General features: G+C 36.9%; 1 protein-coding gene across 1 annotated transcript; it reads right to left on the bottom strand.

Moving 5' to 3' along the window:
- Nucleotides 1–377: 377 nt before the first annotated feature.
- On the bottom strand, nt 378–13562 carry LOC117782771 (UNC93-like protein). The gene is made up of 7 exons (XM_034619806.1): nt 13432–13562; nt 3163–3516; nt 1299–1841; nt 1082–1241; nt 750–1017; nt 524–686; nt 378–463 (listed from the first exon to the last, which is right to left on the bottom strand). The coding sequence occupies exons 2-7, from the start codon at nt 3507–3509 to the stop codon at nt 397–399; spliced, it is 1548 nt and encodes a 515-aa protein (XP_034475697.1). The 5' UTR covers nt 3510–3516; nt 13432–13562; the 3' UTR covers nt 378–396.
- Nucleotides 13563–14287: the final 725 nt, after the last annotated feature.

The following is a 14287-nucleotide window of genomic DNA, read 5'->3' as shown; positions in this document are numbered from 1 at the left end:
ATTACAAAAATAAAATGGTACACAGAAAAAAAACAAAATTATGAACAAATGAACAACTGAACAAATATTTAAATAATTGTAATAAAAAAAAACCAATATAATTAAAAATATGAACAAATTTGTGTTTTATTAAAAGAATCTTTATATTAAGCAATCAATCATTTTAATACTGATTTTGATTAATTCATTATGATTAATATTTGCAATCAAAAGAGTTATGCGATTGCCTCGAACTAATTGCAATTTTTTTTATCTTTGCTGTTTATAGATATTTATTTGTAAATTTTAGAATATTATATTACTTAAGCTTGCATTGTTCTTAATTGCTCCTATAATAGAGTGGCATTATCACATCAAGTACAGCCGAATTGGTCATCTTTCGGAGTTTACTCTTCATCAATCACTAAGCATGGCATCCATGTTTTTCTGCTTTTGCCACACACGATACTCGATGAGACCATATCTGTAAGAGGCAGATACCCTGTAAGTAGGTCATGGTAAAAGTTGTTTTGGGTGGACTTACCCCACGCAACCCACGAGCATCACACACATCAGGATGATCAGTTTGGTGGATGTGCACAACTGTGAGCTGATGACATAGCCAATAACCGAACCAGTGCTCTCCCATAAACGGAAGTTGCTATAAGCGGCAATCAGATGGTTGGGAAACAGGATGCCATAAAATGCTGCAAAAGTCAAAAGCTCATAAAGCATAAGCTGCTAAAGCTGTGGAGAATAAAAAAGCTCACCATTGACAACCACCAACCAGACACCGTCGCAAATGCCCCAAATGGCCGCGAAGGCACAGTAGCTCAGGTAATCCCCCTCTTGGGCCTCCCAGCTGTACATGTAGGTGAGCAGGCACAGATTGAGCACCGCACAGATGGCCGCCAGGGTGACACGTCCAATGCGCTCCACGAGAGCTCCAGCGATGCCTGCGGCGATCGCATTGGCAACGCCAAAACAAATCATGGCGAATCCAATATTAGAAATTCCCCAACCGCAGGCAACAAACGACTGTGGTGAGTAAGGAGAGTTGTATTAATGGTTAGTTTCACAACTGAGCTTAAAGCTCACTTACGCGCGTAAAGTCCACTGCGAGAAATGCCTCCTCCAATCCAATAAACATAGTTATGGGCAGCAGCAGCATCTGGCGACGTTTCCGCAACAAATTAATGGTCACTGTCAGCAGCTTTAGGCCAGAGATTCCATCGCCAGTGTCGCCGCGCTTAACGCCGTAGCTGAAATAGATATAAAGATATAAATGTATCTATGAGATAGTTTTATCAAGATCTTACCGCTTTAGGGAGCTTACACCAAAGATCATCATAACCACCGCTCCGGCCATGCACGCCAGGAATATGGAGTTCAGCAATCGAATTTGCTCTGGTGCAGGCGGCACCAGATTGGGATTAATCTCAGCGCCAATGCCTGGACAGAATTGAGCACCACACAGCTCACCCACTCGACTGATGCTCGCTTCCAGGTCCTCCACAGCCAGACTCTCGTTTGCCGGTGATGTCGACTTACCAGAGCTCAATGTGAGCACCGAGGAGGATATTAGATTGCCCCACACCTGGGCCATTTGATAGAAGATGAAGAACAGTCCAAAGAACTTGACCGTATTCACATCTTTGCGTGAGTTGCTTCCCCGCACCTGGGTGAGTGCCTCGGAGACGGTGGACAAATATGTGCACTTGGAGCACCAGAGTGGACCGCCGCCAAATCCCACCATGAGGGCAGCGGGAATAAGTGTCTCGAAGCGCGGATAAAACTGGGCAGCAATGTAGGGCATATAGGCAAACAGAGCCAATGCCATGGTCAATCGGCAGCCGAACCAACTGTTGATTAGAGTAAGTGACATGAGCTTAGTATCAACTGTTAGTCTAAGCCCAATGGGCCATGGGCAGCAGACAGGACTAGGCAGTGAGGAGTGGGCTGTGAGAAGTGGCCAGTAGTCCCAAGGACGGCCATAAATCTAAATAAATCGAGTTAACTGATTAAAGTTGCCACGGTCAGCATTTCTGGGCCAACGGCTTGTGTGCGTGCCTGGAATAAGTCAAACGGGTTGGAAAAATGCGTCGAATCCTGTGCAGCCGAGTGAGGGGAAGGGATGTGAAAGGGGGGCTAACGTTTCCTATAAATTAGCGATTTGTTTAAATGTCAGCCAAAACAAAATGGTTGCTAGCCAAAAAGCAAAACGAAAACAGCAGAGAATGGCTGAATGGATGAAGAAGGCGTAGAGGAATGCAATATTGTCTACTCCTAATCCAAGGACTTCCTGTTGACATTTAACAGTCGAACACGTTGCTCCTCAGCTTCTACTGACTGCCTTTTAACTGTCGCATCTGCATAAAATGGCCATAAAAATGCCACACAAATGCCAAACATTTATGGCAATCCGAAAATTTATGCGAATGAAAGCAATTATATGGCAGTGAGATGAGCAGCAGATGACGACGAAAGAAAACATTTAAGAGCTACTTTAAATGATTCTCTATGACATTATCAGTCACATGCTCTCATATACCAAATCAATTATAATGCAAAATGTTACAAAATATCATTTGCATATATTAATTATTTGCAAGCAAGTTGTATTCATATTAAATCCCGAGTTTATATCGGTAGACATGATTTAATGAAATATTGGTAATGCTGTTTAATCCGATACATTATCATTTGCCATGTACTCATACAAATTAAATGATATTTACTAATTTAAAAACATTTTCATTAATAATCGCTCAATTAAATAGATAATCAATGCTTACTCGATTGTAAAATGAACTCGTATATTTTTTCAACATAACTAATTATTATAAATTGTGTAGTAATATTTAGCACACGTAGTCATAAGTAGTATGTAAGACTGTATTATATTGTAAATAGCGTTATTTATTAATTATATTTATCGCACTGTAAATATAATTAATCATTTATCGATTACTAAGAAGCGCCCTCTGGCGTGAATAAGAGTTAGCTGAAATGGAGCAAGCGTCACTTTTTCAAGAGACGCCGCCCGGTTAAGACTGAATAAATTATAAAAGATCGGAAATCTGAGTATTTACTTATTATAATAACCCCTGTCTATAATTGCAACAATTTATTGTTTGCTAACCATTTAAGTGGGAAATACTGAGCACACTCGAAGATACTCACCTAATCACTGTCATGGGCAAAAAGATGTTGGACAGTATGAGAGAGCCGTAGATGACAGCGAGTGTTGTGGTTCCGAGTGCCTTGTCAGCATTCACCGAGCTCTGCAGATTGGATGTGCCATGGAAAGCCGTGAAGTGTATCATGAATGCGAGACCAATGACAACAACATTCTTTGTTATTATAAATCGTTCCCGCGGCTCGTACATACGCTGAATGAGTTTGTTGTCACCGTTTGACGCGATGTTGGCAACAATGGGCGCACCAGAGTTGCCATTTCTATGCGAAATACTGGTGTCCAGAGCAAGCTCTTCATTGTGTGCGTCGGATGTGTCATCGGGATTCACCATGTTGAAACTGCTAAATGAAATATTAAAGAAAAATGATTTAAGTAATGATTTAAAGAACAAGTATTCAGTAAATTATAATAAAACTGATATATTAAAATACACATAATAAATAAATCATTCAAAAATTATTAAATATCTTCAATATGATCAGTTTTGATTGTCACTCATTATAGTAAAATGTTTTCTTATATATTGATATTAAATTCCAGTTTATAGTTCTTAACTGAGCCAAGCATTGAATGCTTAAATGTCTCTTTAAATATATCTCTCAGTTTTCGAGAATTGTGAGTGCTATTTATATCTCCTTTATTTACGCATTTATATATTCTGTTGATTGTCATTCAAAAGGACATACAACTTTATAGCTAGACGAGATCTCAGTGAAGACCAAACACTCAACCACAATAAACTTGTCGGCATTCGTTAGTAATACCCGTGCCAAAGAACAAGCTGGGTTGTATGAATGGAATGTTTAAAGAGATAGTTTAAGAGAGCTCAACAAGTTCTTAAAACAAGTCAACTGCAAACTTGGCGGAATTTCAATTTCAACGCATTTGAGTGGCGACATGAAATGCCACTGGGTGGGGGTATATCAAAGTCAATCAGTTGCCTGCAGCGTTTGTTCCTGGCTTGGCAATAACTGTGCCCCCAACGAAAGTGATATGAAGTTGCCCCTTCTGCGGCTCATGTACACGACGTGATACCCGGTCTTTGCTTCTTGGTCCTTGGTCCTTGGCACTTCAATGCTTTGGCCTCAAGGACGAGCACAGTGCTTGCCGCCAATAATCCTTTAGGCAGTTTCACAGCACGTAGCTCAGACTGGAGCGCAAATTTATGCCTGTCTACACCCACACACACAAAAGGCACACACAGAGACCCCTCACCCTCCTCCAAAAATAAAGGGGAAGGGCAAATCTGTTTGGTTAACGTTGAAAACTCGCTCGACTTGTTTGCATTTGATTTCGCGAGATGCCAACGACACTTTGGGAAATTTAGCACCTTTGATAAAGTTAAAGGTTTGTTTGCCAGCCAGCTGAGTGGCCTATTCCCTCCCCTCCCCTCCCCCCTCCTTCTCATACTTTTCCGCCAAGAGCTTCTTTGACATTCCCTTTGGCAGAGGTGTCGATGATTTAAAACGGCAGTGATTCTGATTTAATGTACTCATGGATCGTTCGATGTAGACGACTTGATTGAATTGAATTTCCGTTAAGGGGCGTGCCTCTGCGGCAAGTTGCTTACTTTCTGAATTGTTTTCGAAATCTTTGATACACTTATAAAAGGGTTAAATAATAAAGTGAAATTGATTTCGCATAGCTCGAGGCGTGACAGCAACAAATATTAATTGCGTCTATTTAAAGCCGAGCAAAAGTTGAATTACTCCTCAAATATACTCATAGACTAGCTACCTGAACTTTTGATAGGCAATTAACTCTACACGAACTCGAACTTAGGTCGTAAATCAGTTTTATGAGCCATTTTCACCGCTTTCGAACAGCGATTGTAACAAGGTCTCACATTAATCATACGCAGTGTTGATCGGCTCTGCAATTAACTGGAAAACACTTATTAGGAAGTGCGTTTGGTATTTGTTGCATGTTGACTTGTGCTCAATTAATGCGAATTACGAGTTATTCATTTATTAGATTAGCAAGTGAATTTATTTAATTCATTTAGTAATTATAACACTTTCAATGCCTGCAGCGAATGTGGTGAATAAATCAAGGATTTAATTCGATTAGTCTCTAATAGCTAAATATTACGAAAAGATTATTAATTAAAGACCTTAATATGGTACATTTTCAATATACGAAAGGCAGAGAAAGAAAGTTTTCGTAGATGTGGTAGCTAAGACTTTATCAGTGGCACAGCAGAGTCAGGCATAAAATGAAATGAAATTATAAAATCACTCAGCAGCACACACACACACACACACAGATACACACATACCCTTACATAAGCAAGTGTCTGCAACAGTGTGGCAAAATTGAAGCCAGGGGCCACCATTAAATATAAAACTTTTTATGGTTTGTTGACAGCTCACGCGACGCAGACATAAAATTTAACACACGCCTGGACAATTGGCCGGCCTATTTGGTGGAAAGATTGTCGAGAAGGGTAGAGGTAGGGAATGGGGGAGGGGTAGGGTCAGCAAGCTGATTGGGTCTCGTCCATCATCTAAATGAAAATCAGGCATAATCACCAAATGGAGAAATGGAGAAGCAAATATGGCAAACTCTTATCACATAAAACAATGTGAACTGAAAGCTGGACCACGTTGGATCCCGCCTGGGGTTGCATGCCTCCCACTTTGTGTCATAAAGTGTCGACCAGACACAGCTTGATTCCCACCCTGCTGATCCATGTGTGTCTGTGTGTGTGTGTTAGTCTGATAACAATAATTTTTATATTTGTTTTAGGTTTTTATGCTGCTGTGTCCTTTGGTAATTTTATTAAATTATAGCCAACTCAACTTCACTCGAAATATAAACGAGTCCCTTTGGTATTTATGTTGTTAAATTCAAGTAGATGAATTAAAAGCAAAGGATGAATTAAATTATTGCTAAAGTGGAATTTTGGCATTCTATTGATGAGCCAGTTAAGTGGGGAGAATTGTGTCACAACACCTTCTCCCAGCACAGACAACAGCTGATAAACATCAGCTAATCAATCACCGTCCAACTTCAAGGAAATAGAGCAAAAAGTGCAAAAAAGAAAAACAAATACTTCGACTTAAGAGTACAGGCTGTGCAAATATAGAAAGAAACCCGAAAAAGTCAGTAATTATGCGTATAACTTGGCACTTAGGAACACATGTTGAACTAGGCATGAGTTCAACTAGAATAATGCTCGTAATTAACAATAGATCACTCATAGTTAATGTGTGTCCATTGTGAGTTAAGTCAGGCCTGCAGCCAATCATCCAGAAGTTAAACAAAAACAAATGTCTCGAATACATCATTGAATCAGTGGTCACTATATGAATCATTTACTTTGGTCAACTGATTAGTCCAGTTCAAATTTGAATTACCAAAAACCGCAGCCAAGACAAAGACATATATATGTGCATTGCCAACAGTGCCTACCAAAATGTCCTTTTTGAATTCAATTTGTGGTGGAATTTTGGCAACGAAATTGTTTGACACTCTCTTTGACCTTTCCCACATTAAATGCTCATCAATTTTATTCCAACCGACGTTCTGCTCCTTGTCATTCTGTTTTTAGAATAGAAGCATTTTCTTTTTGATTTTGCCAAACGATTTGCAATGTCAAAGGAACTCGGCAAACATTTTGAAAAAGCTGACATTTACAGAAAGCAACGGCAGACGATTGAAATTGACACAGACAATTTGTAAAAGTGTAGCTACAAGTATTCGACAAGCTAACACCGTGTAAGTACTATGTAATTGTGATAATTATATGTAAGCAGATATACAACTAGTTTTTCTTAATTCAACGTTATCAATTTGAAGGTTAGACGTGAATTTATCGGCAAGGTGATATGTGAACAATGAGTACAACCAAACATTTATTTCAATTAAAAAGCGCTTTAATATTTTGGAATGTGAATTCGTATCCCAATTATGTATCTGATGATGTTGTTGTTAGTGTTTTAGTTTAACCAGTTTCAGTTGGCGCCATATTTGATTTGTGGCTATTAAAAACTGACAGCTGTCATAAAATAGTTTTTGAAATTTAACGACAAAGCGCGATGCAGTCGTCAAAGAAATCTATCTATAAGACAGGTGCACACAACGCACATCAAAGCAAACAATGCAAACTTTTGTGTGCATTGACGCAACAACAACAATTGCAACAACAATAAAGCGTAAACTTACTTTGTGTGCTAAGCAGACGGCTAAGACACGCCCCCTGCACATTGAAACAATGGCAATAAGCATGCACGGCACACCAAGAAAGTCGAGCCAGAAAGTTGAAACAAAAAAAAATAAGCGTAAAACGAGAAATGCCAAATGGCAAATGGAAAATGGATAACTTTTGGGAGCTGCTTACCAAAAAAAAAAAAAAAAAAAAAAAAAATGAAATACAATTTTAATGGCAGAACCTCGAGACTGGAGCATAAATCTCTGAAATGCCTTAAACGCTAGCATCTGTGATTTCTTCTCTGCCGCCGCGGGATATGCTACATATTAAAGGGCACACTTTTGGTTGGCAGTGTTTTATTGCTCAGTGAGTAAGTCTGGCAACTTTGTTTTTTCGACCAAAGCCAAACAAGAATTTCGACTACATGAATTATGTTGTGTTTTTTTTATTTCTAGGCTAAAAGAAAGCAGTGCCGAATCAATGGAACGAAGATGTATTACACAATTGCAATCGTGTTTACAGAGAAAAACACAGATTGACGACAGCTTGCCTGTCACTAGACAAACTTTTGCCCCACTGTACCAAGTGAAAAGTTGCTTTGACACAACATCAACACCCAGAATAACAAGTAGCAGCTTAAGTCCTTTGCATGCTTATGAGTTGACTGGCTGGAAATTTTATTGTGACTCTGAGTAGACCATAATTTAGCTTATGTTCCGCCGTTTCCTAATGAGCCATGGCCATAAGTAAGTGCTGCAAATTGGCACAGAATGCGGCATGTGTTGGTTGAGTCCCATGTGAAGACATGTGATCATTTTATGGAACACTTGAAGTTCCGCCAAAAACACAAATCAATGCTATCATTCGTCCTCAACCGACTGACGTCTCTGCCATTTAATCATAAATTTATAATGTCATCAAAATCTATAAGTATTTTTATGTTTATCATCGCGTGGAGCCGCGTAACAAGCACAGTTACTAAAGAGACTTCCAGCGTTTGGCCATAACAAAATAAGCACAGCAAATGTAACGCAAACATAAACGTTTTTCATTACTCCAGCCGAATTTGAAGGCCAATAAAAATGGTAATAATAACAGCGGTGGGGCAAGCCAAAAGCAAATCAAGCCTGGCCAACATACGAATATGAGTTCGCGCTCGTTTATTATGTACGGGAATTTCAATCAAACAATTTCAACGGCTGCTCACTTAAATTTCAATAAATTGTTGCCTGCTTTCAGGCTCAACAGACACTGTTAATGTTAATGCTATAAGAACAGAGTGCTGTTAAAATTTCCCAACTCTTATGTTATGTTAAATGCTTTAACAGCTTAAGAGAGTTTAACAGCGAAATGTTATTTTAAGATGTTGCTCTCATATTTCACGAGCAACTTTGGCAATTTCCGCTATCAAACTGATAAGAAGCTTAAAAGTTGTGCCCAAACAAGGAACAACTATTTAATGAGGTTTTTGTTTTTTTTTATTTGGCAATAACAATTGATCTCAATGACATCAATTAAACTGACCTATAGCACTTTCACAGAAGATGAATAGTAAATGCGTTACTGAGTTAAATTTAAAATTAAATTCGATAGGTAAAACATTAACAAAATTTTCATTAATTTTGTTTTGCTTTTAACAAGTCCGTATTCCAATGTCAATTCTTTTTGAATATGGCATTGTGTCAAAATGTCACTCGTCGCTGCTTTGTAATTAATCTGATGAAATATGCAATCAACTTTATCAAAAAGCTGATGAACTATTGATTGGCTATTGGTAAAAAAAAAAAAAGAAGGAATGAAGAAAATCACATGAAAAGCAAAGTTAACACTTCGTGGCCTCTGGCACACATAAGCATAAAATGCAACAGCAACAGCAGCTGCAACATAGTATCTACATTTATGAAAGGATTGAACTGAAGAAGTGAAGTAAGTGCATCGTTGCTCCCACAACTAATTTGCACGTCTTGCAGGTGGCTACAAAGTGTTATGGCTGGCAAGCTGGTGAAGGTGAGTGAAAGCCACATGCAAAACAAAAAGATATCCGGAACGAAGGCGGAAAAGGAAATTAAACTACCAGTTCAGGCACATAAAATTGAAAGACGTAATATGCACTTCTCGAGCAGCTGAAACGATTAAATTGCAAATGCTCTTTCAATTCGAAATGTCCGAGCCATAGAGATAGATATGACTTGGGAGTTTAACAAAAAAAATTGAAAAATTAATATCAGTAAAGTTCAATTCGAATTCTGACAGCATAACTGTGTGTGAATGAACGATAACAAAAAAAGACACACTTTTTTACAAAAAGGACTTGGAGAAGAATTGAAAATATGAAACAACTCAAATTGACGGTTTTTATATGGAAAATAAAGTACAATTAACAAGAGATATTGTATGATAGAGTATTTATAATTGAATGTGGAGAGGAAAGTTAATATTGTCAATAAGTATACAAATATCTCTTTAAGTTCAAAATGCAAAGCATTATAGCTAGTTAAACGGTTATAGATGGGATAAATAAATAAATAGAAGTGCTGAACCATTTCTCAGGATGCCAAATCTTAAAGGGCGCTTTAGTACATGCATTTAGTATTTGTATGTCAAAAAACTCATGAGCTTAACAAAAGATATTCGTTTAGGAAGTGGGTGTAAAGGTATTCAAATAGTCGCATACCTTATCCAGCAGGTATTTATGCGTTATGAAATTACAGCTGCCAACAGCCAGTATAAAAAAGCGTCTGAAATATTGTGAAAATATTAACTTGCAAGCACTTTGCCTTTTTTTTTATTTGTAAAATATATATACGAGTTGCTGCCTGCGAGCGTAACTAGAAAAGGCTGTATTAAGGGTGACAGAGGAGTGAGGATGAATAGAGTGTATGTGTTGGTCTCAAATGCGTGTTTGCATTTGCAGAAGTGCACACAGAAAATGAGTAGTTTTTTATTTGTTGAGTACTTCCGCTTTGCTGCTCTTTATGTTGCTTATTTTCTGCTCGAATTTCTTGTCTGTTTAGCTCACTGAGTGAGTGACTGAATAAGTGCGTGCGAATATTCAGCTTTAACATGCATTCCCTCCCTTCTCCCATTTCCTTTTTTTTTTTTTTTGTGAAGACTCTTTTTCATGTGCTTGTGGCCAGCATTTGATTTGACTCTTTTGGGTATTGTGCAAAAATAAACATTAAATAGATGTCCCTAAATCTGTTTGTGGTATGTTTTTCTATGGAAAAATAATGTGTGCCTGGTAAAGCGAACGGAAAATGACTATCAAGAACCGCACAAAGCAAATAAGTGAGAATTGATATTAAGCAGTTTAACGTCTTTAATCTGTCTTATTAAAGGTGAGCTTTCATCATGTTGCAGAAAATTCTATGCTAAAATTCACAGAGCATATGGATCCTTTTTGTGCATTATTAGAATAATGTGTTACAAGAATGCGAGATGTTTAATGTCTACTTAAGCGCGGCATACATATATTAGAAGAGCTCTTGAATTAATCACACCTGACAGCTGTTTATCAGAGAACAATAGAAGAAAATTGCAAATTACAAATAGTCCCTTCACTTGAAGCCAAACAACCATTTTCGATATATTAATTTGCTAATCTGTAAGATTTTGAAACTACACCCATTTGTGTCAGCATTGCTATATTGAACTAACAAACTTTATTGCTACAAATGCCGATAGCCATTAACGAGTTACGAGTATATGAAAGATCGAGCCCTTTTTACTCCGTCACTTTGTTAAATTACTATTTAAAAAACGTTAAGTGACCTCAACAAGAGTTGAGCACGTGTCGTGATTTATATTGAGAAATCAGCACTAACAATTTAACATTAATGTTCATTATAATAATAATAATAAGTGAAAAATAAAATAATTTCAACAATACATGGTAATTAATAAATAATAAAATCAATAATGTTGTAAACAATTTAAGCGTGTCTAGTCAGTGAGTACTCCAGTGAGACCCCTAGAGCTTTGCCCCATTAGCTAATCCCAAGAATGTGCTTAATAGTTCAATGGATAACAAACAGCTGCAACACTCGAACCATGTTCTTATTGGCATTAAAATGCAAACAGCAAAAACATCAACAAATTTCTGGTATCGCTAATCGTGAGAAAATAAAGTAAGATTTTCTCGATAAATAGGTATTAAGCGAGTTGATGCTGATGCAATTTACTGCAAAATTTAATTAATGGCAAGCGAAGAAAAATCAACCTATTAACTTAAATATGGTGAAGTACAAGAAACTATAACAAAAAAAAAAACAAAAAATGGCTGCTGTCGCATATTTGCAAATGTTATTTATGGTAAATGAGCGGAAAAGGCGTTGCTCTCCCAGAGAGAGAGGGCAGAGGGCAGAGGGAAAGAGAGTCACGCTTGTAACCTCGTTATTTATTTAATATAAGTAAGATAATGCCACAAGGCCACTCTGGTGTGATGTTCGAGGCACGGATAAGTGAGTGCGTGTGTGTGTGTGTGAGTGTGTGTAAGCATAATGAATAGTGAGGTAAATGTCGTGACCCGCTTTCTGCCACCTACCGGATGTGAGTGTGTGTGTGTGTGTGTGTGTGTGTATCTGCGTACACCTCGCGTTTCTGTTGCGAATTTTAATGAGCTTTTCGTGCAAGTAGAATACGATGAGAACTATAGACAGAGACGCTTCTCCTCAGAAGCAGCATTATAAGTTGTAAATTGGGCAGTGTTACTATTTCTCATACAAGGATAAATTCAAAACTGGTCAGTCTAGAACAAAAGGTTTTTAATTGGATTACGAACTGGCTTTTATTCACAGCTTTACTTTCGAATTTAGATTAACGACTATTGAACAAACAGCTTCAACTAAGCAGCTGACTACTCGTAGTTTAATGCGATTAAATAAAGTATAAGTATATATTTGATCTTCAGGTTTAACTTTGTCTCAGTGTTTTGTTTGTTTTTTTGTGATCTGTTTTTTTTTTTTGCTCCACTTAAAAAACTTCAAATTTTCTTGGTCACTTAATTTGATTGCATAATTTTTCAATTAATCACAGTAATTTACTCTTATTTATTTAACTTTTTCACTTAAATTGTTATACCACAACTTTGAACTTTGTTGTTTCAACTAAGTAAATTAAATGCTTTCGGAAGCAAGTAGAAAAATGTCACAAATGGACATCTCATTATCCTTCTGTCCACCTTATTTTCTCCCACAACTTCAGCAAATATTAGCAACGGCAATGCGACGTCAATTGTAAAATTAAAAAGTCGCATTCGAACTGAGAACCGCGTACTTTTAATTAAGCCATTCAGTAATTACAGGAGTATGTATTTGGTAACGAAAGATTTCTTTATAATATACAGTAAGTAAAGATATATTCTGAAAATTTGATAGGAATCACATTAAACAACAAAAGAAAAAATCGAACAAATAATTGTAATAATAAATATTATAAAAATCAAGTTAAGAAGCGTTTATCATACTTTTAAATACTATTTTATGGGATAAACTACACTCGTAAAAGCTTGGTAATAAAATGTGTAAGTTGAATCACTTTTTTTTAAGTATTCTTGAATATTTTGCATCTCATAACAATTGCTATTATTATTGTTGAATTCATAAAGACTTATGCAAATGAAGAATCTGATGTGAAGGCGTCACAATCACTAAAAGCAAATATTGAAATATAACTGGAAATTCAACACGTTACAGATATGGAAATCGAATTAAGTTCTCTGTCGATGTGCCCTTGCAAGTTGATCATCTTATTGTATTCTTTAATTAATATTCATGTCGAAATTCCGCATTTAGTATGTTACGTATATTTTCAGTGTTTTTCCATTTTACTTTACACTTGTTGGCATTAAATTTCCGCGTTTTCGTTTTGTTATTGAATGGACTTTCATAAATGTAAATTGTACATATGTATGAACGTATTGCGTATATGCGATTGTATGAGTAATGAACACAACATCCTTTACACACTTGTGATATTCAGTGCTCACAGATTTATGCCGTGTATAAATCAATTTAACAGCATTTAATTATGTGTAATTTAATATTGGAAATTAATAAATAATGCACAAATAATTATTTCACTTTGGCCTATTAATTCGCATCTTTAGGTTTGTCACACACAAGCTTCGAAATTAAGTTTTCACTTGCTTACAGTATCGATAAGATATATTTATGTATTTGTATATATGAAGAGCACCGTTTGAAGTCGTACCGAACTGAACTGTGTCGTTGACGAGCGCAATTAAAACTGAACTAAAATCTCGAACGGCAAACTTCTAAATATGAAATGACATGGAAATGAATGCGGCAACAACAACAACAAGAGGGCGGGCATGATAGCGATTTAAGACAGGTTTGCTTTTGCTGGGCCTCAGTTGTCGGGTTCCCCCTGATTTGCATTCCTCGATTGGCAAATCGCAGTGCTCCCAATGCTTTTATTTTTATTTTTATTTGTAAATTTTATACACTTTTATAGTATTTTTATTTGCGGTTTTTTGAGTTGCCTCTCGCCAGTTGTTGCATCGTGACGCGTTTGGTCTCTTGGCCCAAGAACTTGGTCAACAAACGACACACCCCATGAACATACAGTAACCACTCAGCTAACTAACCACAATTTGTGGTTAGTCAATGGTTTCAAGAATGTTAAGCTAAGTTCAAATCGAATTTGCACCTGATTAATCATACGCCCTGTGGTTTTGTGGCTCGCCTCATATTAACTACGGAATAATTTTAAACACATTTAACCTGTTTCGTCGCCTGTCAAAAACATTTAACCGTCGGGTGTATTGAACGTAAAAGTACATAATTTGCATTTATTTACAGGTCGAGGTCATGTCGATTGGCATATGTCATAAAATAAATTAATTAATCAATTGAAAACAGACTTGCAAAAAAATTAAAGCGCAGGTAAAAAATATTTAAACTTGCCCTTAACGAAGCTCAAGAACAAAGAGAGAG

The sequence above is a fragment of the Drosophila innubila genome, assembly GCF_004354385.1.
Source record: "Drosophila innubila isolate TH190305 chromosome 2R unlocalized genomic scaffold, UK_Dinn_1.0 1_C_2R, whole genome shotgun sequence".
Taxonomy (NCBI): domain Eukaryota; kingdom Metazoa; phylum Arthropoda; class Insecta; order Diptera; family Drosophilidae; genus Drosophila; species Drosophila innubila.
The sequence above is the reverse complement of the archived record's forward strand: the minus strand, read 5'-3'. Positions and strand labels throughout refer to the sequence as shown.

Excerpts from the sequence above, each read along its gene's own strand:
- LOC117782771 (XM_034619806.1), bottom strand. The coding sequence starts at position 3,509 with ATGGTGAATCCCGATGACACATCCGACGCACACAATGAAGAGCTTGCT. Across the intron at positions 1,242-1,298 it reads GGTGTAAGCTCCCTAAAGCG|CTACGGCGTTAAGCGCGGCG; the intron begins GTAAGATCTTGA and ends TATCTATTTCAG. Across the intron at positions 464-523 it reads ATGCTCGTGGGTTGCGTGGG|ATATGGTCTCATCGAGTATC; the intron begins GTAAGTCCACCC and ends TGCCTCTTACAG.